A 26204-nucleotide genomic window follows, 5' to 3' on the forward strand; every position below is an offset into this window, starting at 1 on the left:
TATTTTCTGAGAGTTGCCATTCCATAACTTGTACCAAGCAATTTATTGGAACTTCACATAGTTATAGGTCTTCCATTATAAAAGTGGAAACATAGGATTTAAAAAAAATATGCATCTGATGCAAGCAAGAGAATCAAGTTTGCTAATTTGTCAGATAATGTTATATTTGAATTAGGATTATACCCAGATAAGATTTCCATAAGTTTATAATAACCATTCAGCAATCTGTCAGCAGGTCATTTCAACACTGAACAAATACATTTTATCCAGGGCGATTGGATTGTGCATTTAAACAACGCATGTTCAGAATGTCAAGGCAATGGTACATCAAGTTATCAGTGCGACTGTGTATGTTCAAACTGGAGAAAAAATACCAGCATTTCAGAATGATAGCTGGAATTGTCATCCCAGGGCTTTTTCAAGAATCACAAGTGTACGTGTTTTCGTTCGCTGATTTTGTTGAACATTTGTGGGTTTTTAATGCCAGTTACCATTCCAAGCACTGAATCATCAAAACCAACCAAATCCACCCCCCCATTCACTTCCTCAATGAAAAGTTGACCAAATACCTATTGTAAATGCTTAACGAGTAAAAAAATCATCAGAATGCAATAAAGTTTCTCCCTGTGGGTCCCACAATTTTGAGATTCAACATTTTTCACTATTTTCTGCTCCTGTTTGGAGTTGAGATGCTAATCAGCTGTGGCACAAAAACTTACCTGATTATAATTCTAATTCAACAAAAACACTCTGCAGCAAACTACCAAGGCAATTATCAGGGAATGCAGTCGATATTTGTTTTTTAAAAAACTTATGTTAAAAGTTCCAGGGTTATTTTGGACAGTTGACAATGATCGGCAGCTGATATGTTTGCTCACCTGCAAACTGACATCAGTTAGAGGCGCAACAGTGAAAACCGATTCTCACTGGCATCCCATTCAATCCATGTTTAGAATAATGACATGTAAGTGTGGTTTGTGCTGGAAGGCTGCAGCCATATGCTGCTATCAGATTGTTAGAAAGATGCCAGGAGGATAATCACGAATGATTGTACATTGATCTCAGTAGCTGCTGAGACAACGGTTTCTTATAAAAAACAATTTATTCCTTTATATGTTTAGTCTAAAGTGAATAAAAACACAGGCAGGCTGGTGAGTGAAGGTTGAAGCCAGCTTCACTTTCTGAACTAACTGTGGTAGGTGCAACAATACAAGCCTTTAATCACCCAGGCATGTCCTTCCTTCATGCAGGGCACAATATGAATACGTTACTTCTGAGGAATCAGTCAGACATCCACATCTCACTGGGATGTCACAAGGATCTGCTGGGGCAATCTTCTTTGGGGAGGCAAGCCTCAAGCAAAGTACCTTGAGTAAAGATGTCTTGCAGCAATTGTAAGTGCCTTGGTGAGACCGCACCTGGAGTACAATTTTAATCTTCTTATTTAATACTTGCCGTAGAGGGAGGTTCACCAGACTAATCCCTGGGGATAGCATGACTGTCTTATGAGGAGAAATTGAAGGAATTGGGCCTGTATTCTCGAGTGTTTTGAAGAATGAGGTGTGATCTCAACAAAACTTACAAAATTCTTACAGGGCAGATGTGGATAGGATGTTTCTCCAGGCTGGTGAATCTAGAACCTGGGGACGCAGTTTCAGAATAAGGGAGAGGCCATTTAAGACTAAGGTGAGGAGGAATTTCTTCACTCAGGGTGGTGAATCTTTGGAATTCTCTACCTCAGAGGGCTGTGGATGCTCAATGATCATTGAGGCATGTTCAGGATAGAAACTGGTTACCTGAACCTCTTTCACACATTGACAAAACTCCCACCTCCTCAAGACGGGAACTCCATACACTTGCCCCAGGTCCAACCAGAAACATCAGTTCCTATAACCAAAACGAGTATGACAGAGCCCCTATTCTCACCAGAATTCCTAATTTTTGCCCCATCAGTGCCCCAAATTGGACATTAAAATATGAGAAATTCAGCCCCAATAAATCCAGAAGTCAGGCTGATAGATAAATACCATCACCATCATTTTCTGCACTTTCCATTTTATCCTACTGGCAGTTGAATTGCCTAGGTAACTCTTTCGAGTACAAACCCGTTTCCATCTGTTTCAGATGATGTTACATTGTTTCATAGTTTGCCATTGTGAGATTTGAACTCTTGATCTTGGGGTTACAAACCCAGTACAATAACCACTTGGCTATTTAGGCCAAGCGAATTGCCTAGGTACTTGGAGGATTATCTTGGTCTTGTTAAAGAACTACTTGAATGTAATTGGTTCAGATTCAACCAACTACCTTTGTTGGTCATTAGACCCAAGGTAATAAATCCTCACTTTTAATTAGGAAATAAAGTGCCTAGGAATGTAAACGTTGGTCTTTGGAACCATACAAAGGTGAGGCTATTCAGTCCATTGTGCCAGTGTCTGTTCTTTGAAAGAGTTATCCAATTAGTCCTCCACCCCCAACTCTTTAGCCAAAGCCCTACAAATTTTCCTCCAAGTATTTATCAATTTGCTTTTGAAGGAAGAGGAGAAAAGAATGAGAAGAAAATGAACCAAAGTAAGACATTTTACTCACATTTCACATTTACTGTTGCAATTGCATCACTTTGGCCAACTTTGTTCTTCACTAGGCATCGGTACATGCCGGAGTCAGATACAACGGCTAGATTGATCTGCAGGAACCCATTGCGTATGACTGCCCGGCTCGGCAAGCTTCCATTCAACTTAGACCATTCATACTTTATTGGAGGAGTTCCTTGGGATAGACAGTGCAATCGGATTATCTCGCCCACCCTTACGGTGACAACCTCAACATTAAAGGTGGCATATGGTGCGGCTGAGGAACAAGACAAGGCAGTGTTAAAATGTGACATTTGATGTTAACTTTTTAATTAGAAGTTAGCTATGGCTAATGAAGGATTGTGATTGGTTCCACATTCACTTGTGGCAGATAGTCGCATAGTCAAGTTGCCCACAGGTCTTTAGTTCTACATCTCTTTGACCATTACCAACCTTCCATTGAGGTTCTCCTGTAACAAGTCCCACCATCTCTGCGATTCACATGGTCTTAATCAAAGCACAAATTGTGTGTGTACACTTCAACTCAAGAGACCAAAACCTTATGACTGAACAATTAATAAATGCCAGATCGATGCATTTCATAGCACTCTCAACACTGAGTGAGAAGATTCAGATGGATGTTGAAATTATCAGTCCTGCCTGAAGAAAAGCAAGGAATTCCGGTACCTTGGCTAATTTTCTTCTCATAATTACACCAAGAAGCTGATTGTCTCATTGCTGTTTATGGGAGTTGTTGAGTGTATAATTTCTGCCTTACTTGTCTACAACAATTCATGTCTCTCAAAGGGAATTGCTTGCCTATGAAATGCTTTGAGAACTTTGAGAAATTTGATACAAGTGTTATAATAAATGGAATTATTTATTTCAACACTTATTACCAGAAGTTTAAGATGGGGTTGTTGTTATTCAATGCTATCCAATACTTTCCCATATTTGATTGGTCAAGTATGGTACTTTTGATGGTATCTGTAGAGGGAAAGACGGAGTTAACGTTTCGAGTCTGTATGACTCTTCTTCAGAGCTGAAGAAGAGTCATACGGACTCGAAATGTTAACTTTATCTTTCTCTCCACAGATGCTGTCAGGACTGCTGAGATTTTCCAGCACTTTTTGTTTTTGTTTCAAATTTCCAGCATCTCCAGTATTTTGTCTTTATATTATGGTACTTTTGATGTTTGTTATGTTTTTATTGGGAACAAACTTGTTCAAAATGGTAAAAGGTTTGTAATGTCCAGAACTCCCAATAAACTAATTGTATGGCAGTAAATCAGTGGTTAACTGAATATGACATCCTGGCCAATAGCTATCCCTCAACCAACATCTCAAAAAGCATATTGTCTGGTCATCACTGTTTGTGGGAGCTTGCTGTGCACAAATTGGCTGCTGCATTTCCTGCATTACAACAGTGACTACATTTCAGAAGTACTTCATTGGCTGTAATGTGCTTGGGGAAGTCTTGAAAGGCACTGTAAAAATGCAAATCTTTTCCAATCCCTGATCACACAGGCACTGCTGGCAGAAAATCTCCAGTGAGTAGAGTTCAAGTGCAAAGTCTCCAAATACCTCAAAGGAGATACTCAGAAAATATTAAAATATCACCCGCCCACTAAAAAGTAACAGTTCAGGCTAGAACATTTGACATTCAAAGAGTATTGAAAAAAAATACCAGCGAGCCAGCTCTTACTTTCTACATCTAGCTGTATGTACAACTCAGCAAATCCAGCAGAATTGGAGGCATTGCAGATGTACTGGCCCGAATCCTGCAGTCCGACGTTAGGAATAAATAAAGATCCATTGACAATCCTGTGCTGCCATGGCAGTGGGGCTCGCAGTTTAGACCACTGAATAATCGGAGTGGGGTAACCTAGAGAGAACAAAGAGAAGAAACAAGGTGTAATCCAAAAAGAAACTTGTTACATTTTAGATTCAATTCTCTTTTGTTCCTGCAAGGGTGCTTAATGCCTGGAGGAGATGGTGGGTTAGAGGTAATGTCATAATGTCACTAGACTAGTAGTTCAGAGGCCCAAACTAATGCTTTGCTGACGTTGGTTCAAATCCCACCATGGCAACTAGTGGAATTTAAATTCAATTAATAAATTAAAATCTTTTTTAATTTCATTAAAAAAAATCTGGAATTTAAACCTTGTCACAGTAATGGCGGCTGTGAAACTGTCATCGATTGTCGTAAAAGCCCATCTGGCTCACTAATGTCCTTTAGCGAAGGAAACCTGCCATCCTAACCTGTTTTGGCCTACATGTGACTCCAGGCCCACAGCAATGTGGTTGGCTCTTAATGGTTCTCATAGGATGGGCAACAAATGATAGCCTTACCAGACATGCCCAGATCTCATGAATGATTGAAAGATAGATACTTACACCTCTTTACCAATTAAAAAAAAATCATGGGCCCAATTCCCTACTATGCTTAAAAACTAGAACAAATCCAACAGAAGTGTTAAGTGCCAATGTAAGCTTGTTTGTATCATTCTTCCAAACATCAGGTTGAGATTCAGGTAGATCTGGGGAGGACATTAACCGTGGGCATTAAAAATGGCAAACTTCTGAATAGCGTGACAAGAATTCTGGAGAGTCTCTAAAGTCATTTCAACCCATTAACAATCCTGACCAAGGGTTAAGAAGCAGCAAGATAAAATGCAAACGTAGGAAACCCTAGGTGCATGTTCAAGTCTGCGAAGTTCAGCACCTGACTTCCTGCTGAACGTTCATTGCAATCGAGCATGAGATGCTTGTGAGGAGGGCTGCCCTCTCTGTGACACTCTGCAATAACACTCACAAGTCTCTTCACATCATTCTTGCAAGTGGTTGCAGACAGGCTTGTGGGTACAGTTGATGGTTACTCTCCCTGTGTGTGCCCCTTGAGAGCAATAAGATTTGGTCAACTGCACATTCCACTTTAGATAAAGACCACATGCAACATAGTTGACTCTTAACTGTCTTCTGAAATGGCCTAACAAGCCACTCAGTTCAAGGGCAATTAGAGGTGGAAACAAATGCTGGCCTTGCCAGCCAGAATAATGAAAGAAAAGCATAGTGAAGCTCTGCATATATAGGTAAAAAGGTCTACCTGAAAGTGACAGTCCTTAATATTGACCTCCTTACACCTTCTACTTTGCTATACCATCTTACTGTTGCAAAGAATTTTGAACTCTTTCATTGAGCTATCTAAGCTACTGCCTAGAAAGAACTTCCTTATCAAAGTCAAACATTCATCTCTTGAAGAGTGAACTTAGTGACGTCCTAATGCACTTGTAGGGCACATTGTCAACAGTGATCTGGCGGGCTTAAATAAGCCAGAGAGGGAAGAAAGGATAAAACCTTATTGATTATATTTGAAAAGCCAAATGTCGTCTTGCAGGTATCATGACAGCACTGACATACCTGTAGCTGAGCAGCGCAGTGTAGCAACCTGCCCTGCTGTAATGGTTAATGATGGTTCTTCTGAGGTAACCTGAGGAACTTGTGGTGTGGAGGCTGAACGCTCGACTATCACCTCCACCTGAGCCTCAGCAGTGCCAAACGAATTAGCGGATGTACAGGAGTAGGTCCCAGAATCCTGTAGACGAGCGGAAGTAATCTGAAATAGAAAATTTAATAAATTTTATCCTTTAATAAATTTTCTAGGTCATATTGACATACCCTAAAGAAGCTCAATCTTTGTGTTAAGTGTTTGCCAAACTCTTTATTTCCGCTTGGAGCAATGTCACAAATCATTAAAAATAGAATTACAGAAAATGAATCTTTGCTTGTGGACCTCCCATGGTTTGGCTCCCAGTGAGTATAGGCCAAGATGTCTGAATTCAGTTGAAGCAGAGGTTAGAGAATGGGGCTTAATTAAACATGACTGTGCTAACTTCATTCACTACCCATTTTACCCATATTATTATGTCATACTTTGATTTTATAGACATTTACTGTAATGTTGGGTGAGGAGCTGGGAGACATAAAATCAAGGCACAGCAGCGCCACCAGTGAGGGGATGGTGTAATTACAGCACATTAAGTTTGCCTGGGCAGTTTCCATTCTGAATGTAGATAGGGAAAGTTATAACAGGAAAACGTCAACACAAAAACATGATAAGAACATGGCAAAGAGGAAATAAGATTTTGTAGTCAGGAAATGCATGTGAATTTAAGATTTTAAAAATATATCGATATTCGGTTTGATACGGATTTTAAAGTGACATCAGTTCCTGCATTTTGCACTTGATAATCGTTTCCTTTGGATAAAGTTAAACACATGCATCTGTCTGGAAACGGCATTTATGTATGTCATGCAGCTGAGTAATGCTAGACTCGAGGGTCATTATGTTGACAGAAGTGTAGGGAAACAGCTTAGATCTGTTCTGAATCTTCAGGTGCTGTTGATGCCTTTAAGGGGAAGCTAGATAAGAACATGGGGTAGAATTTTATGGCCCCTCTCGGCAGCGGAAATTTCTAGCCTCCCGAAGTCAATCGACTTTTGAAAGGCTCGCTGCATTTTACGGCCCCGTCTCCGCAGTGACAGGCCCATAAAATTCCGCCCATAGACACTGAAAGGAGTAGAATGATAAACAAATAGATATGGATGCAGTTAGAGTGGGTGGAAATTTGTGGGGAGCATAAACACTGGCATTAGTTGGGCTGAATGGCCTATTTCTGTGCTGTAATTCTATATCAATATTGTTAACGTTCATCTGATTTCTTATTTCAAAGAAATCTTCATAATTCAAAGAAATAAACTGGGAAAAAAAGCTGGAATCTTCTACTGCACTTGTCTTACTGAAGGGTCAGAAAAGAGGGCTATATACGCAAACAGTTTATAAATTCCTTGTGTAACACCCTCCCTGAGGTTACTGAGAAGTTAATCTATTATGGAAAGCAGCACAAAAGCACTAATCTGTTTACCTATATTGTGCCAGTACTTGGGGCTCTGCATAATCTAGAGAAGGACATGCAACAGCATTTGTTGTGTGTGTATGAGATGAAGGTATGGGAACATCTGCATTATATTAGCCAAGCTTGTTGATTTCATAACTCTCCTTAATTTATAAATTATAAATAAATGTTACCAGGGGCAGAATATTGCCATTGGCGTGCGAGGGTGTTCCCAACATGTAAAATGACACGCAATGACTTCAGGCGTGCATCCCGACATTGCACATCATTTTGATATTTTGGCCCCTTAAGAAAGCAATTTACCCTATTAACAACGTTGCCTGTCAAATCTTAAGGTTGGCAGGCAGGCGAAGAGCCCAAACGGCCTTCACATTTTTCAGGAAACCTCATCCACAGGCAGGATGAGGTTTCCTGAAGCCTGCATAAAATAAATAAATAAATTTTCTTGACTTCCCAAGCATGCCCCAGCTCACGTGATATTGTCACATGAGGGAACATGTTTAAATAATTTTTTACTTAATTATTTAAAAACTTATTATGTACTTAATCTCCCTGAGGCATGGAGTTGCCTCAGGGAGAGTGCTGCACTCTTTTGCGCGCATGCGTGAAAGAGCGCAGGCCCCTCCTCTCCCTCCTCCCCCTACCTACACAGGTAGCGCTGTGCAGGCCCATGTAAAATGGTGGTGTACAGCTGACTGCGGGCGGCGATCGGCTCCACGCCCTCTCCCACCTAGCATAAGTAAGATTCTACCCCAGGTGTTCTGGCCTGGAAACAATTAACCTCTGGATCATACACTTTATGCGCATGCTAACTAAAGTTTGGAATGTAGCACAAGGCTGAGTTTAGTTCACTCACAGCTCCCTAAGTAAGTTCGTTGCTCACCCAGGGCATTGCCCTTCAAAGAAAGGGTAGCAGTGCAACAATTGCAAATTCTACTTCTCAAAACTGTTACTGAATGAGAAAATGGAGCAAAGCCACAGCAAACACAGTGATAACATTATCACTGGGTTAAAATGCTGGAACTTCATACCACCAGCACGCTACCTTCACACCATGGAGTGCTCTAGTTCAAGAAGACAACACCAACACCTTCTCAGGGCCCCTAGGGATGGGCAACAATGACCTGCCAGTAAAGCCCACATGGCCAGAATGAACAAACTAAATAATTGACACCAGTTGGGCTATAACCTAAGGGAGCCATCACCACATTGGGCACTTCGACTTTATCACAACTAAGATGTCCTACGACCAATCTGCTCTCTAATTTAAATTTTTCACAATGTTGGGAGAAATGACAATGAGTGTCAATATTTACTCACCGTCAGGATGGGATCGCCTTCCCTAGGCAGCTGCCTCCCCATGTTATTCCTTTGCCTGCCACGAACCCGACTCCAGCTGATTGCAGGCTGGGGCTCCCCCATGCCTATACATTCCAGACTGATAGAATTGCCCACACCCAGTCTGACCGGACCTCTCGGGGAGACGGATACAGTGGGAGGTCCTGGTGGCAAAGAAGGAAAAACAAACTTCCATTCATCAAACACATACGTAGATTGAAGGATGAGCGCTAGTGTGATGGATTACTTTGCACAATCCAGGAAGGCTATGCCAGATTCTCGGGCAATGAACCCGGGAATAACTGTTCCCTAAGCTTTTGTTTAAATGAAAAAGATGCAAAGTGAGGACACATTTCTTCTGTCTGTTAATCTTCCCTCAATTCACTGAGCACTTATTGAAATAGCAAGTTAGATAAGCAACTGGCTACGATTTTAAGGCACAATTAGATGAACACCATTGCCATTTCTATGGCCAAAATAAATGTCTCATTGCTCTGAACAGACAGTCACTAATATCGAGCTCCGGGTGAGAAGTCAGACCCTGAACTGACAATCAAGGAGAGAAATTTTTATATAGTGTCCCTCGTGCCCTCAGGATATCCCAAAGGGCTTCACAGCCAATAAGTTACTTTTTGAAATGTGGTCACTGCCGTCATGTAGGAAAATGTGGCAGTCAATTTGCGCACAGCAAGATCCTACAAACAGCCACGCAATAAATGACCAACTTAACTGTTTTAGTGGTAATGGGTGATGGATAATGGTGGCAAAAACCCTGGGAATACTCCACTGTTCTTCTTTGTAGGGTGCAACGGGATCTTTTACACCCACCTGAGAGGGCAGGCAGGGTTCCGAATTTACTATCTCATCCAAAAGAGGAACCTCTGACAGTGCAGTGCTGCATTGGTGTGTCAAATAGGATTACGTGCTCAAGTCCTGGTGCAAAGTTTGAACCCACAACTTTCTGACTCAGAGGTGAGTTTGCTACCCACTGAGGCAAAGCTGACACTTAAGACCACAATGTGGGCAGTTCCACATATTAAGTTAAGACATGAGTTACGACATATTAGGCTGGTTTGGGCTTTGCTGAAACGTAACTTTAGTTTTGAATTAAAGAGCATAAGGCAACCACTAGGATCATATTGAACTGAAACAGGAATGATTTATTTTAGGTGGGAGAGTTAAGTGTGGAAAGATAATTCAGAGAGAGATGAGGATAAATACCATGGTCATGTGGAGAGAGGAAATGTCGATAAAATGCCAAACATTCTTTGATAAGGCACAAAAGAAAGGAAGAAGTGGTCATATCATGAACAGTGCACTCAGCCCGGTCACCTTTGGAAAAAATCCACAAAAACACGGATCATCTCACCAGGAGAGAGAAACATTGAGAACTGACCAATGGTCACATCTGGACTGGTGACATAATGCAGTGATAGCCGGGAAATGATACTTACAGAGATAAGCCTAAAAGTATTGCTGCTTTATAACTTTGTACCTTGTACGATTAGAGTCATTATGCTGGATGCTGATCCAAACCGATTACGAGCCACACACTTGTACTGGCCTTGATCACGTTGACGAGTTCGAGTGATTGTAATCACAGAGCCAGCACTGCTGAACTTTACATTGTCTGAAACAGGAGATGAGCAAATAAAGCTGCTGAAAGTCCTATTGCAATAGTTAGAAATGTTCTGTGCTTGCTACACAAATGCCTTCACTGCAGAGACTGACATATACAGTCTTGAGCAGTGAAAGTAAGTAACAATTGATCATTTTGTTAACAGTTTATTGATGCTTTCATTGTTCCATATATACTACTATAAATTTGCTATCAGTATTTTTAAATGGGTGTTGTTTGAAGTTTGGATATATCCAGGAATGACAAGGTTTTATTGGGAACAATATAAAACTTAATAAACATAGCAGCACCCAGCCTTTAGATATTTCATTCAAAAAATAAATATGTCTAGACACTAATTGAAATGGTGAACTCTAGAGTCCTTCTCTAGGCTTTTACAAACAGAAATTCAACACTTTACCCTACGCTGCCTTTAGTACCTTGGGGCGCAGAGTGCTAAAACTCTCAAAATCCAACACCTAGTTAAAGTTCAGTGGAACATCCCAAATACAAACCACAGGCATCTTATTGACGAAGCAATGATTAAAATTCATGCCGCATCCTGTTCCCTCATTTACCATGTTGCAAACTTGAAGAAATACTTGGCAATTAAGTTTGCCCAGGTGGCGATCAAAGTGAGTATTAACTTTCAAATAATAAGACAGTGCTTTTCTCAACTAAAACATAATTAAATAGGTGATTCCTCCTAAATAAATAAAATTCTGGCATTAAATTTGATAGACAGAATAGGCAGAGAACATGGACTCTGGGTGAAATTAAAACAAAATGCTGGAAAAACTCAGCAGGTTTGGCAGCACCTGTGGAGAGAGAAACAGAGTTAACGTTTTGGGTCCGTATGACTCTCCTTCAGACTCTGGGTCATTTGGTGATGTTGCAATGTGACCCACATTTATGCCAGTTTACAGTCATGAGTTCACACAGAGGCAGATAAAACTTCAGATTGGCAGAGTTCAAGCATGGACACAATACATTCCTGTAAACATGCACATTAAACCCGAGGGTGAGAAGTTCATCGCTCAGTTGGAATACCTTCATGGGGCAGTGTACAAGAGAGGAAATTCTACAGACCAATAGCTGATCTTGTGCCCTATTAGAAGCCACTTAGAGGCAGGGCTTGAGACAGTTTACAAATCAACTCTCCTGGCGTAGTACATTATGTGGCTAAAGATACAATAAAGAGAACAAGGAAAGTATAATCCCCACCACTTAAAGTGGACATGTTGGGTCTAATGTTAAACAGTTTACATTTCAAAGTGTTCTGTTTAAAGTCCATTAATTTTTCCTGTTGATGGATTTCTGTGATCTATGGGAGACGCTGCTTGGACTCAGCACTCTGGAACTTCAACCCACTGGAACTTCAACCCACTCATACTGTTCCCTGGCTCACTGTACACAGTGGTGACTGTGCTAAGGTTCTGCATGAATGTCACACTGACAGGACTCAGCAATATATCATAAACTGCTCACTTGCCCTTCCACATTGAAGCTGTCTGCAGAGATCACTCAGCTTTGCCTCAATCTCTACAGCTGAATTCCATGGACAGAGTTTTCCCCCTGGTGGGGTGGGGGAGGAAGTTGATGGGTGGGCATGCTTCCGATCGGCGCCCCCAATTGGAGGCACGGCTACCATTTTACGTGGGCTGGCCAATTAAGGCCCGCCCAGCGTGACGTCCACAGGGAAGTGCTATGCGCTCCCTGTGCGGGCGGGGGATTCCTAAAATCGAGAGTGTGCTCTTTCGCACACGCGCACGAGAAAGCGCACATCTCCCCGAGGCTAAGTGCTGCCTCAGGGAGGTCGGCTCTACTGTCAACAATATTAAAAATATTTTTTAAAAATGCCCTTACATGTCCCCTCATGTGACAATGTCACATGAGTTGGGACATGTTCATAATTTCCATAACAATTTTATTAAAATTTTTAAAACCCTACATGAAACCTCATCCCGATGAGGTTTCATGTTTTTTCTACTTCCTGCCAGGGCTCCTGGCTGACCCACCAACCTTAATGTTGGACGGGCAGGTCCACTAATTACTTTAATTGATCTGTCAATGGCCTCAATTGGCCATTGACAGGTCAGTGGGCGCGCAGCTGATTTTGCTGCGCCCCAGCTTTCTTGAAAATTTAAATGAGGCGGGGTGACATCAGGAGTTCCGCCCGACATCATCCTGCGTCATTTTATGCGTCGGCGAGCAGGCCCTGCCACCTGCCCGCCGATGGTAAAATCCTGCCCCATGTGTGGCTCCATGGCTGATATGTGCAGTAGTAATTTGAAGTGAGAGTTACTCACTGGACCCCTGTGGTTGCCTCAAATAACCAGTGTGCTTACTATACATGAAACAGCGACTCTGTTATTGACAGTGACAGCAAATGGGTCATGCTTTTTAGATTATATAAAAATTATATAACATTATATAAAAAAGACCCTCATGAAATGGCCATTCATGAAGCCCCCCAAAAAAAAATTCCAGGCAATGTCATTTATCTTAGTGTTTAATTGACTGCCACTTCTCTTCAGGGAATGCCTACCTTGAAGAAGTATTGCTCTGCTCTCCGTTAGGATTTTCGTATCCCTCTTTTGCCTTGTTCACCTTCACTGCTTTCCATTTCTCTCCTGGTGTTTGACAAGGTGTTTCCTAAAACCCGATTTCACAGCCATATTTCCTTCCTCAGTGACTGTCTCCGTCTCCAACTTACCCGACATGGATTTCAACTGAAGTTCCATCCCTCATGTTTTGAATCCACCCAGGATTACAGGTATCTCTGGGACATACAATGATCCTCCGACTGCTGTTCTCGTCGCATTCTGAGATCCTCACACAGTGTCATGCACCGCCATATGAACACACTCGACCTCTCCCTCCAGCAGCACCGCCGCACCCTTTTTCAAAGCAGCGAGTGCCCCCAGTTTCATTTTATTCTTCGTCTCATCCGACGCCTCAACAAGAAACTTTGTCTCTTTCTTTCAGGTGCAAAGGAACGCAAGCTCCAACAACTCATTGACACCAACACCCATCCAGGACCCCCAAACCCTGCCTGTCCCTCTGTTCCCATCCCGTCTTCCAATCCCAGCCCCGGCCGTGTATTCACCATACCCCCTGACCTTCCCCTCTCAGATGCTGAACGTTCAGTGTTCAGCAAAGGACTTAGTTTCATATCCTTACGCCCTCAACTCAATGAATTTCGGGCTCGGCACAATGCTGAACTATTCTTCCGCCGTCTTCGTCTCCGTGCTCACTTCTTTGGGCAGGAGTCCTCTCTCCGTTCAATGGATGCTATTACCCACCTCCAATATTCTCCAGCCACCTGGACCCCTCCCTCTGGATTCTTACCTTCTCTTGATCTTTTCATTGAGAACTGTTGGTATGACTTTAGTCGTCTCAGTTTCTCTGCTCCTCTCACCCACCCTAACCTGTCTCTCTCTGAACTTGCTGCTCTCCGTTCTCTCAGGTCCAACCCTGACGTTGTCATCAAACCCGCTGACAAGGGTGGTGCTGTTGTTGTCTGGCGCACTGATCTCTACCTCGCAGAGCCTGAGCATCATCTCGCAGACACTTCCTCCTACCTCTTCCTGGACCATGACCCCACCACTGAGCATCAAGCCATTGTTTCCAGGACTGTTACTGACCTCATCTCCTCTGGAGATTTTCTTTCCACAGCTTCCAACCTGATAGTCTCCCAACCTCGGACGGCCTGCTTCTACCTCCTACCCAAAATCCACAAACAGGACTGTCCCGGCAGACCGATTGTGTCAGCCTGTTCCTGCCCCACTGAACTCATTTCTTGCTATCTTGACTCCATTCTCTCTTCCCTTGTCCAGTCCCTTCCCACCTAAATCCGTGATTCCTCTGACACCCTACATCATATCAACAATTTCCAGTTCCCTGGCCCCAACTGCTTCCTCTTCACCATGGATGTCCAATCCCTCTACACCTCCATTCCCCATTGGGATGGTCTGATGGCCCTTAGCTTCTTCCTCGAACAGAGGCCCGAACAATCCCCATCCACCACTACTCTCCTCCGTCTAGCTGAACTTGTTCTCACACTGAACAATTTCTCCTAAAACTCCTCTCACTTCGTCCAAATAAAAGTTGTGGCTATGAGTACCCGCATGGGCCCCAGTTATGCCTGTCTCTTTATGGGGTATGTGGAATATTCCTTGTTCCAGTCCTACTCCGGCCCCCTTCCACAACTCTTTCTCCGGTATATCGATGATTACTTCGGTGCTGCTTCATGCTCTCGTCTGAATCTGGAAAAATTTATTAATTTCGCTTCCAATTTCCACTCCTCCATCATTTTCACATGGTCCATCTCTGACACTTCCCTTCCCTTCCTTGACCTCTCCGTCTCAACTTCTGGTGATAGACTGTCCACCAATATCCATTACAAGCCTACCGACTCCCACAGCTACCTCGACTACAGCTCCTCGCATCCCGCTTCCTGTAAGGACTCCATCCCATTCTCTCAGTTCCTTTGCATCCGTCACATCTGTTCTGATGATGCTACCTTCAAAAACAGTTCTTCTGACATGTTTTCCTTCTTCCTTAACCGAGGTTTTCCATCCACGGTGGTTGAAAGAGCCCTCAACCGTGTCCGGCCCATCTCCCACGCATCCGCCCTCACGCCTTCCTTTCCCTCCCAGAAACATGATAGGGTCCTCCTTGTCCTCACTTATCACCCCACCAGCCTCCGCATTCAAAGGATCATCCTCCGCCATTTCCGCCAACTCCAGCATAATGCCACCACCAAACGCATCTTCCTTTCACCCCCCCGGCGGCATTCCGCAGGGAACCTTCCCTCCGGGACACCCTGGTCCACTAGTCCATGACCCCCTACACCTCAACCCCCTCCCACAGCACGTTCCTATGCAACCGCAGAATTTGCCACATCTGTCCCTTTACTTCCCCTCTCCTCGACGTCCAAGAGCCCAAACACTCCTTTCAAGTGAAGCAGCATTTCACTTGCACTTCCCTCAATTTAGTCTACTGCATTCGTTGCTCCTAATGCGGTTTCCTCTACATTGGAGAGACTAAACGCAGACTGGGTGACTGCTTTGCAGAACACCTTCTGTCTGTCCACAAGCATTACCCAGACCTCCGTGTCGCTTGCCATTTCAACACTCCACCCTGCTCTCATGCCCACATGTCCGTCCTTGGCTTGCTGCATTGTTCCAGTGAAACTCAATGCAAACTGGAGGAACAGCACCTCATCTTCCGACTAGGCACTTTACAGCCTTCTGGACTGAATACTGAGTTCAACAATTTTAGATCATGAACTCTCTTCTCCATCTCCACCCCCTTTCCGATCCCCCCTTTCTTTCCAATAATTTATATAGATTTTTCTTTTCCCGCCTATTTCCATTATTTTTAAATGTATTTCCATCCATTGTTTTATCTCTACCTTTTAGCCTTTTTTGATTGCTTCACCCCACCCCACCCCTACTAGGGCTATCTGTACCTTGTCCTGCTTTCTACCCTTAATTAGCGCATTCCTAGATAATACCACCACCTCCAACACCTCTTTGTCCTTTTGTCTGTGACATCTTTTGGTTATCTCCACCTATCACTGGCCCTCTATCCTGCTCTACTTGTCCCACCCCCCCTTAAACCCACTTATATTTCACCTCTCTTCTATATTTACTTAGTTCTGTTGAAGGGTTATTCGGACTTGAAACGTTAACTGTGCTCCCTTCTACAGATGCTGCCAGACCTGCTGAGTTTTTCCAGTTATTTTTGTTTTTGTCATAAAAAGTACAAACTGTTGACAAGCTCAACTCTGCCTTTAGGTGTCAGCATATTACAAAAAGGGGCTGTAAATCCCATTGCAGTGTACCTTGTTGTGGTTCATTAGGTGTTTTCCACTCTATGCTGAATGGCTGAGCTCCCTCAACAACTTGACAACTGAAGGATGCATCATTGCCCTGGATTACAGTAACATCCTGTGGTCCAGTATTAATAATTGGTATCAGATCCCCTACAGCACAATACAAAAGGTTAACATTAACAATAAGGTAACAAACAAGGGAACAATTTTTTTAAAACAATAAACTTATTAAATATCATGTCAACGTGCAGTACAAGTCGGAGCTTGCATTTGTAAAGTACCTTTCGCAACCTAAAACACTTTACAACTAATTACATTGTGTTGTAATGTAGGGAAAAGCAGCCACTATTAAAATCCCACAAACAGCAACGTGATAATTGAGCAGATTATCTGTTTTGCTTCAGCGATGTTGAATAGGGATCAATATCTTAAGATCATAGAATGATGCAAGACAAATGGAGGTCATCTGGCCCCATTGGACGGGTGCAGGTTCTTTGGTAGAGTTTTCCAATTAATCCTATTCCCTGCTCTTTCCTTCTGGCGTTGTAAAGTTTTATGTTTCAAGTATTTATCAATTTCCTTTTGAATCAGCATTCAACACCCTTTCAGGCAATGCACTCCAGATCACACCAACTCACTGAATAAAAAAAAAATTCCTCATGTCACCTCCAGCTCCTTTGGAAATCACCTTAAATAAGTGTCCTGTTTACAGACGCTCTGTCGGCATAAACAGGTTGTCCTTATTTGCTCGATCAAAACTGTTCATAGTTTCGAACATCACAACATTGGCTCAGACGCTGGGGAAATCTCTCCCACTCTTTTTAGGGTTGTGGCATGGAACCTTTACATCCATCTGTGAGGGCAGATGGGGCCTCGGTTTAATGCCTCATTTTAAAGACAGCACCTCTGACAGTGCAGCACTTTCTCAAAGTGACAGCCTGGATTATGTACTCAAACTGCTGGAGTGCGACTTGAACTCATAACCTTCTGACTCAGAGGCAAGAGTGCTAACCACTAAGCCACTGGTAACTATGGCCTGCGTTCTCTCCAGCTGAGCACTAATTATATTCAATAAAATGTTTTGAAGCCTTTTCCCCATTAGAGATGGTAGACCAATTAGATATAATTTCCTGACTTTAGCTTCAGTCTTTTTTCGAACATTTTATCAAGGATTCCAGTCTTCAAGGATCTTCAAATATTAACCAAAACCTCACTTACTTACTCCAAGGTTAAAATCAATCTTAGTTTTAACCCAGTCCTCCAGTAAATCTGTCATATTATAAAACTCTCCATATAATGAGTACTTGTACTTTGTTCCAAAAAGCTTTCATGTAAGTTATGAACCAATCCCTATACTACAACAGTGACTACACTTCAAAATTACTTAGGTGCTTTGAATGGCTTTGAGAAGTCCTGAGGTTATGAAAGGCACTATAGAAATGAAAATTCTGTTTTCTTTCATCCATAATTGAACATTTCTTAAATAACAAGAACGACTGGGTTTACGCACTGGATGCTGTGGAGGTGACTGAGACCGAGAATTTAAGTTGTTGCATTCCGAAGATGTTTTCAGCGCGGCAGATATAATCACCATCGTCAGCCCTAGTCACCTGCAGGATTCTCAGCACAGGGCCCTCCACCTAGGACATCAACAGAAAAAGTTCAAAGTTTTGTCACTTAAACTATTGCTTTTAGCATTGCTACGCCTAACACAGCTGCCATGAAACGGAGGTGAGATTCTCTGGATATTGTGTTGACATCTAATGGGAGTGTAGTGATTACATACAAAAATACGAATTAGGAGCAGGAGTAGGCCACTCGGCCCCTCGAGCCTACTCTGCCATTTAGTACGATCATGGCTAATCTGATTGTAACCTCAACTGCACATTCCCAACTACTCCTGATAACTTTTCACCTCCTTCCGTATCAAGAAGTTATCTAGCTCTGCCTTAAAAATATTCAAAGACTCTGCTTTCTCCACCTTTTGAGGAAGTGTGTTCAAGGCTCACTACCCTCAGAGAGAAAATTTGTACTCTTCTCTGTCTTATATGGGTGACCCCTTATTTTTAAACATGACCCCTAGTTCTAGATTTCCCACAAGAGGAAACATCCCTTCCACATCCACCCTGTCAAGACCCCTCAGGACCTTATACATTTCAATCAAGTCACCCCTTACTCTTCTAAACTCCTGTGGATACGAGCCTAACCTGACAACCCTTTCCTCACAAGGCAGCCTGCCCATTCCTGGTATTAGTCTAGTAAACCTTCTCTGAACTGCTTCCAACGCATTTACATCCTTCCTTAAATAAGGAGACCAGTACTGTACACAGTATTCCAGAAGTGGTCTCACCAATGCCCCTTTAACTGAAGCATAACCTCCCTACTTTTGTATTCAGTTCCCCTCACAATAAACAATAACATTCTATTAGCTTTTCTAATTATTTGCTGTACCTGCATACTAGCTTTTTGCGATTCATGCACTAGGACTGCAGCGGTTCAAGAAGGCAGCTCACCACCACCTCTCAAGGGCAATTGGGGATGGGCAATAAATGCTGGCCTAGCCAGCAATGCTCACATCCTATGAACGAAAGAAAAATACTAGGATGTCCAGATCCCTTTGCACCTCAGAGGTGTGCAATCTCTCACCATTTAGGTAATATACTTTTTTATTCTTCCAGCCAAAATGGACAATTTCACATTTTCCCACATTACACTCCATTTGCCAAATATTTCCCCCTCACTTAACCTATCTATATCTCTTTGCAGCCTACTTTCCTACCTATTTTTGTGTCATCAGCAAATTTAGCAACCATACATTCGGTCCATTCATCCAAGTCATTTATATAAATTATAAATAGTTGAGGCCCCAAATCTGATCCCTGTGGCACATCACTCATTACATCTTGTCAACCAGAAAATGACTCATTTATGCCTACCCTTTACTTCCTGTTAGCCAGCCAATCTTCTATCCATGCCAATATGTTACCCCCTACACCAGAGCTTTTATTTTCTGCAATAACCTTTGATGTGGCACTTTATCAAATGCCTTCTGGAAATCTAAGTACAGTACAGCCACCAGTTCCTCTTTATCCACAGCATGTGTGACTTCTTCAAAGAATTCCAATAAATTGGTTAAACATGATTTCCCTTTCACAAAACCATGTTGATTCTCCTTGATTACTTTGAATTTTTCTAAGTGTCCTGCTATAACGTCTTTAATAATGGTTTTTAACATTTCCCTACGACAGATGTTAAGCTAATTGGCCTGTAGTTTCCTGCTTTGTGTCTCCCTCCTTTTTTTGAATAAAGGAGTTACATTCGTCATTTCCAATCTAACGGGACCTTTCCCGAATCTAGGGAGTTTTGGAAAATTAAAACCAACACATCAACTATCGCACTAGCCATTTCTTTTAAGACCTTAGGGTGAAGTCCATCAGGACCTGGGGTCTTGTCAGCCAACAGCTCCAACAATTTGTTCAGTACTGCTTCCCTAGTGATTGTAATTTTTTGAGTTCCTCCCTCCCTTTCATTTCTTGATTTGCAGCTATTTCTGGGATGTTACTTGTATCCTCTATAGTGAAGACCAATGCAAAATACCCATTCAATTCATCTGCCATTTCCTTATTTTCCATTACTAATTCCCCAGACTCATTTTCTTAGGACCAATACTCACTTTGTTAATACTTTTCTTTTTAAATAGCTGTAGAAACTCTTAGTATCTGTCTTTATCCCCGTATGCATCTGGTCCTCCGGAAGGTTGAGAGTCAGACTAATGACCTGTCCAGGTAAAAATGGGCTCTGGTATGGAAACAACTGAGAGCATAAACTGCTACTTGTAAAAGCAGTGAAAGGGAAAGATTGTCTCATGTGCTGCTAGGCAAAGTAGGGAAGATGAGGATTTATATTACTAAACGGTCATTGGTGGGAGTAAGTCAAGTGGCCTCTATTATCAGGCACAAAGGCCTGAGGCCTACTGCACCCTCAAATACAGATTACACATGCCTCTATGTAAGGCACTTGAAGCTGTGCACAGACTATCAAGGTTCATTAATGCCCCAGTTTCTACACTGAATAAACATCTTCCCATAAATGCCTGAAGTGCCATTGCTCTAGGTGCTCAATGCATACGAGGAATGGGTGATATAAGCAAGGCATGTGAAACTAAAAAGATTAAATCTTCTTCCTGAGTAGACTTTCCTTCCAAATGGCCACCCACTCTTTCAAATGCTCAATTCTTTTGCCTCTCTAGAGCAATTGTTTCGATGGGGCCCCTGTGCCCCATAGTATTGAGCCATTAAAAAAGTGTTGGCACGAGAACAACAGCCATCGGCCCTTTAGTAGCTACTGCTGCCCAATATTCTGGAGACCAATCCACCATGTGAGGTCAGTTCCTCTGGCCAAAGGTTGGACCAGTGGGCAACTCCCAGAGGGCTCCAGGCTCCATTAGAGACTGGTCTACAGTATGTGCCCTGCGAATTTGAGGGTTCCTCGTGTTAGCTGCTCAACTGGGAGCAGAAACCAGCTTCATTCCCACTTCTGGTAACTCTTGAGATAATGTATGCAGGTCGATGATAGGAATTAGCTCACAACTGATGCTCAGTTTAAAGTGGTTTTCATGGGAGACCTAGCCTCTAGCTTTTAGCTCTTGTGTACTAAGAATCAAGTCAGAAACAAACCTTAAACTAAAGGAGCATTTTCACCCATTTTATTTTTTTAAAGAAACAAACTTTTTAATAATTACAATAGTCTTTTTGTGAATAAATAAATCACATGGCCTGGGTCTTAGCCAAACAAACTACAAGGGCTCAGTGATTTGACTGGGGGCCTGTAATCGATTAACCAACCTGGTCACAACTACAAATGATAGCAGAAGACAAAGGGCTCCCTGTCCTGGTTGTTATGAGGTTCCCACTCAGTGCTGAACAGCTGGTAAACAGTAATGACTCATGCTAACACCAGAAAGAATGCCACTGGGACAGAAAACTAAGGGCTGACATGGAGCCACATACCCCAGGCGGAGTCATTGACCCAAAGAGAAGAGAAAGGTGAAGATTATCAAACAGTTTTAAGTTGAACGACTCTAAGTTTCTTTGCACAAAGAAACCCAACAAACTAAAATAGTTGTACTATCATTCATTTCTGTGTATTGACTGTTATTAGCGTTTCCCAAGATAGACATCCTTCTTCAGGCTAATATACAGCTGATGTAGCTACCCAAATATGACATTTCTGTTGTATCGATACCAACGTTTTTACACCAGGCCAGGGAGGGGGTAATTAGTAACACAGTCTTTATTTTTTAGTATATAAATATTTGTAATTTCCCCTTTTTCTGTACGGTGACAAACGCTAGCAAACTGAATCTGGTGCTAATTGACATTTTGGGCATAAAAAGGGAAAAAGTTTTTTTGTTTAAAAAAGGGTGACATTTTCTCGAGAGCACGCTGAAAGATTGCTGTACTTCGGCACAGTCAAAGCGACACACACAAGCCAGGGAAAAAAGTGTAGAAGTTTTTAAAGATAGGCAATTTAATTAGATCTAAAATAATGCTGCCACTTTACTACATTTAAATTGCTACATTGTACATAGTACGTTTTAATCTTCCTTTGAAAACCAATTCTTCCTGGAAACAAACTGTTTGCCAGCTTGAAATCCCAATTAACCAGGAGCTGAGCTTTAAACTCCACATCCTATCCATCATCAGAGCCTTCCAACTCTCTGACATACCCTGCCACCATCTCTTCCATTTAAGAATGCAGGTTTGATAATAACTTAAGTAAATTTAAAAACTTGACCAAATTTTATCCCAGCATAAAAGCAAAATACTGCGGATGCTGGAAATCTGAAATGAAAACAAAAATAGCTGGAAAAGTTCAGCAGGTCTGACAGCATCTGTGGAAAGGAAGACAGAGTTAACGTTTTGAGTCCATATGACTCTTCAACAGAATTAAAGAAACTAGGGCCATCTGTCACTTGCTCGACCTGCTTTCTACCCTTAATGTCACCATCAGCACATCCTTTAGCTAATATCACCACCATCAACACCCATTTGTCTTTTTGTTTATGACATCTTTGGCAATCTCTCCTTTGCATCCACCTATCACTGGCACTCTATCCAGCTCCACCTGTCCCACCCCTCTCAAACAGCTTATATTTCACCTCATTTTTATTTTTCTTTAGCTCTGATAAGTGTGCGAAAGTCCTAGAGGGTTGTGGAGGATGGGTAGTGTTGTTAGGTGGGCTCGAATTCCACAGTTCAAACAACGAATTTGATGTTTCTTTGGTTAATTTACGTCACAGAAGACTTTTGTTCGACAGTGAGCTCCTGTCAGTGTAAAATCCTGTCTGCTATTGAAAAAAACATATAAAAAGTGGCTGTTAAAGAAACCTCATTGCTGTAGCCTAAATGAGGTGACTTTGTCATCTCACCGGGAGGACCTGAATCAACAATGCCGGATCACTCATTGGTGGTTGTATATTTGATTATCACCTGTAACATTATTGGCGTAGTACTTGCACTGTACCGCTAACTTTAGATTGTGTGGGAGTGGTAGTTTAGAATATATCTTGGAGATACAAATTACATCATTAAGAATTTGAGAGTCCTGTGTAAATTCTCATAAATCTCAAGTGAAAGAATAAAGCTGTCAACTTTAGGAATGAGGTCTTCAACTGCAATCCTGGTAGGTAGCCTTTGTCACTTCCACACTATTCCAACATCTTCTCAGCAAGTCGTTGTAAGCTCCCGACCTGCTCAAAATGTCATCTCCCTCATCCAACCAACTCCCTTCCACATTTGCTCGCCTTACTGATTCTCATCTCTCCCACCACCTCCCCCCCACCCCAAAATGATCAACTTAAAACACTTGTCCTTACCTTTAGACTACTGAGTCTCACTCCCAACGCCAGTCCCTAACTTTGGCAACCCTATAGCCACGCTCAAATGCTTCACTCTTTGTACTCTGGCCTTCTGTTCCTCCACCCCTCTCTATACCCCACCATTAGTGGCAAAGCCTTCATTCGACTGTGTCCTGTGGAATTCTTTCTCTAGGTGTCTTCGTGTTCACCTCTCTCTTCACTCAAAGAGCTTGTCAAAGGTTTCAGTCATTCTTCTGAATCACTCTATCTGGCACAGCATTCAGTTCCTCACGCACATTAGTGACATGCCTTCAGACGTTTAGTGATATTATAGAATACACAAATGCATGAAGTCCCAGAAACTTTCAATCACCTCCGAGCTTTGGTCTCACTTATTCCTGGAATGTAGTTCAGCATCCATGTATGTAGAAAGATGCAGTCAACCAAACCTGAGGGGGAGGGGGCAGGGGTGAGGGCCACTTGGGCATGCTTCCCTTTAAGAGTTTGCACTATATTATTCAAACAGTCTTCCCACAACATGACTGCACATAGACCCTTGATCTAGAAGTTTCTTAGCATTGTTTTGAAAGCAGATGCCAAAGTTTATAGAGCAAGGGGCAAGAAAATTACAGATGGCAATTGAGAGGAAAATAAGGAACATTAAGGGAGGCAGCTGTGAATGCAGAGGGTCAGATACATTTACCAAGTTAGATCACAACTGGATTTATTGTCTGAAAACATGAGCCAAAGTGATACAAAAATTCACGGTTGGACATGCACTGATGAATTCCGATATGAGTTACAGCAACAAAGCTGAAGAACTAGGGGAGTGTAATTTTGTCTGGTGCTTTCTTGAAAAGTGTCTCCATTGCAAACTCCCTGTTCCCTGACAATTTAGTTTTCCATTACATTTTATCTGTATAAAATAACCCAGAAAATGCAGTGTTATTCCACCACAATTACGTACCTGATGATTGGCTGTTAGATAACCATCTGCCTTGTACCATGTGATCATGGGTTCCGGCTGCCCTGTGACCTGGCAGCGTATCTCCAGCATTTGTCCCTCTGTTACTGAGACAGGTCTGGGCTGGGCTCTCACTATTGGTGCCCCTTCACGTGCTGTGGGGAGGGCGGAGATCAGAAGAGGCTTTAATAAGACAGATCAAAATATGGGCACTGCAGACGCTGTCACTGGCTGAATCTCACACTGATGCATCCGTACTGACATTGTCCGATAACAGTTTGTGTAAAATCAAGGGGTACAATCAAATTTGTGGCAGCGATCTTACAATAGGTTTTTAGTATGTAACCTCTGAACTACATCAATGTCCTTTTGAAGGTTGCAAACGCTAAACTGGACACAACAGGGATCTTGTTCATCCTTCGAGGTGAAGGAGACCATGTTTGTCATCTGAGGTGTTTGGTAGGGTTCTGGTAGGTACTTAGGTGACTGCTAAGACAGATTTGCAGCTGGAAGGCTCTGCTACAAATAGTGCAGGATTCGGCAGACAATTGAGCCTTGGATGAGTTGCTGGTTCAGGGTTTCCTTTCCTTGCCTTTTCTCTCTGCCTCTAATATATGCTTGCTTTCAAAGGGTACACCAATAGCGTTAATTCGGGAAAGCTGCATTTGAGCCAAGGCCTTGCTCATCAAAAGTCTGGGTCAGAGAATGTGATTGCCATTCTCATACCAACTTTGCAACCTGCTGAGTCAGAGCCAGGGGCTTCACTGCATTTACCCTCAAATACCCAATGTTGCTGCATCCAGGATCTATACAAGCTGAGACTAACTTCTTTCCACTTAACAGCTGGTTGAATTCTGTAAGTACCATTGAATTCTGTAAGCGCCAGAGAAGAGGGTATTTTACAAAATTAGGGCTCATGGAATCAAGGGATATTAGCATGGACTGAGGGCTTGTTGCTGGACAGAAAACAGAGAGTAGCAATAAGCGTATCATTTTCTGGTTGGAAGGCTGTAAAAAAGATTAGTGTTTGGGCCTTGATAATTTGCAGTTTATATCAATAATTTAGACGAGGGGACTGAGTGTAATAGTCTAAGTTTGCTGACAATACAAAGTTAGGTGGGAAACTAAGTGGTGAGGAGGATGCAAAGAGGCTGCATAGGGAAATAGACAGATCCAGTGGGCGGCAAATACTGTGTACAGTTTTGGTCTCCTTAAATAAGGAAGAATATATTTGCCTTAGAGTGAGTGCAATAAAGACTGGTACCTGGGGTGAAAGGATTGCCCCTCTAAAATTCTTAAGGGCTTAGCAGGGTAGATACTGGGGCGATGTTTCCCCCAGCTGTGAGTCTATAACTAAAGCTAGAGATCATAGAATAAGGAGTTGGCCATTTAGGTCTGGGATGAAAATGATATTTCTTCACTCAAGTAGCTATGAATCTTTGGAATCCTCTAGTTCAAAAGGCCTTGGATGCTCAGTTGTTGAGTGTATTCAAGATGGAGATCGATAAACTTCTGAATACTAAAGGTATCGAGGGATACCTGTCCACCATCTGCATGGCATAAGTCAGGAGTGTAATGGAATGCTCTTCACTTGTCTGCTCCAACAACACTCAAGAAGCTCAAAACCATCTAAGACATAGCAGCCCGATTGATTGGCACCCCATCTACAAACATCCACTCCCAACACCACTGATACACAGTGGCAGAAATGTGTACCATCTACAAGACGCACTGCAGGAATTCATCAAGGCTCCTTCGACAGCACCATCCAAATCCACGACCACTAACATTTATAAGGACAAGGGCAGCAGATGCATGGGAGGACCATCGCCTGGAAGTTCCCCTCCAAGCCACATGCCATCCTGACTTAGAAATATATTGCTGTTCCTGCACTGCTGCTGACTTAAAATCCTGGAACTCCCATCCTAACAACACGGTGGGTGTACCTACACAGATGGACTCCAGCAGTTCAAGAAGGCAGCTTACCACCATTTTCTCAAGGACAATTAGGGATGGGCAATAAATGCTGGCCCAGCCAGCGAAGCCCACATCCCACGAATGAGTAGAAAAAATATATGGGGATTGTACGAGAAAG

The 26204-nt window shown here is 42.5% G+C and overlaps 1 protein-coding gene across 4 annotated transcripts in view; it reads right to left on the minus strand.

The window, feature by feature from the left end:
* hspg2 (heparan sulfate proteoglycan 2) overlaps nt 1-26204 on the minus strand; it is a 519883-nt gene that overhangs the window by 85695 nt on the left and 407984 nt on the right. For all 4 annotated transcript variants that reach the window (XM_041206462.1, XM_041206463.1, XM_041206461.1 and 1 more), the window contains 8 exons: nt 24113-24264; nt 17797-17926; nt 16296-16436; nt 10322-10456; nt 8809-8990; nt 5993-6188; nt 4278-4457; nt 2590-2850 (listed from right to left, as the gene is read on the minus strand). In XM_041206462.1, the coding sequence (XP_041062396.1) occupies nt 2590-2850; nt 4278-4457; nt 5993-6188; nt 8809-8990; nt 10322-10456; nt 16296-16436; nt 17797-17926; nt 24113-24264 (1377 nt within the window). The remainder of the gene's footprint in view (nt 1-2589; nt 2851-4277; nt 4458-5992; nt 6189-8808; nt 8991-10321; nt 10457-16295; nt 16437-17796; nt 17927-24112; nt 24265-26204) is intronic.

This window comes from Carcharodon carcharias, chromosome 15 (assembly GCF_017639515.1).
Source record: "Carcharodon carcharias isolate sCarCar2 chromosome 15, sCarCar2.pri, whole genome shotgun sequence".
Classification (NCBI taxonomy): domain Eukaryota; kingdom Metazoa; phylum Chordata; class Chondrichthyes; order Lamniformes; family Lamnidae; genus Carcharodon; species Carcharodon carcharias.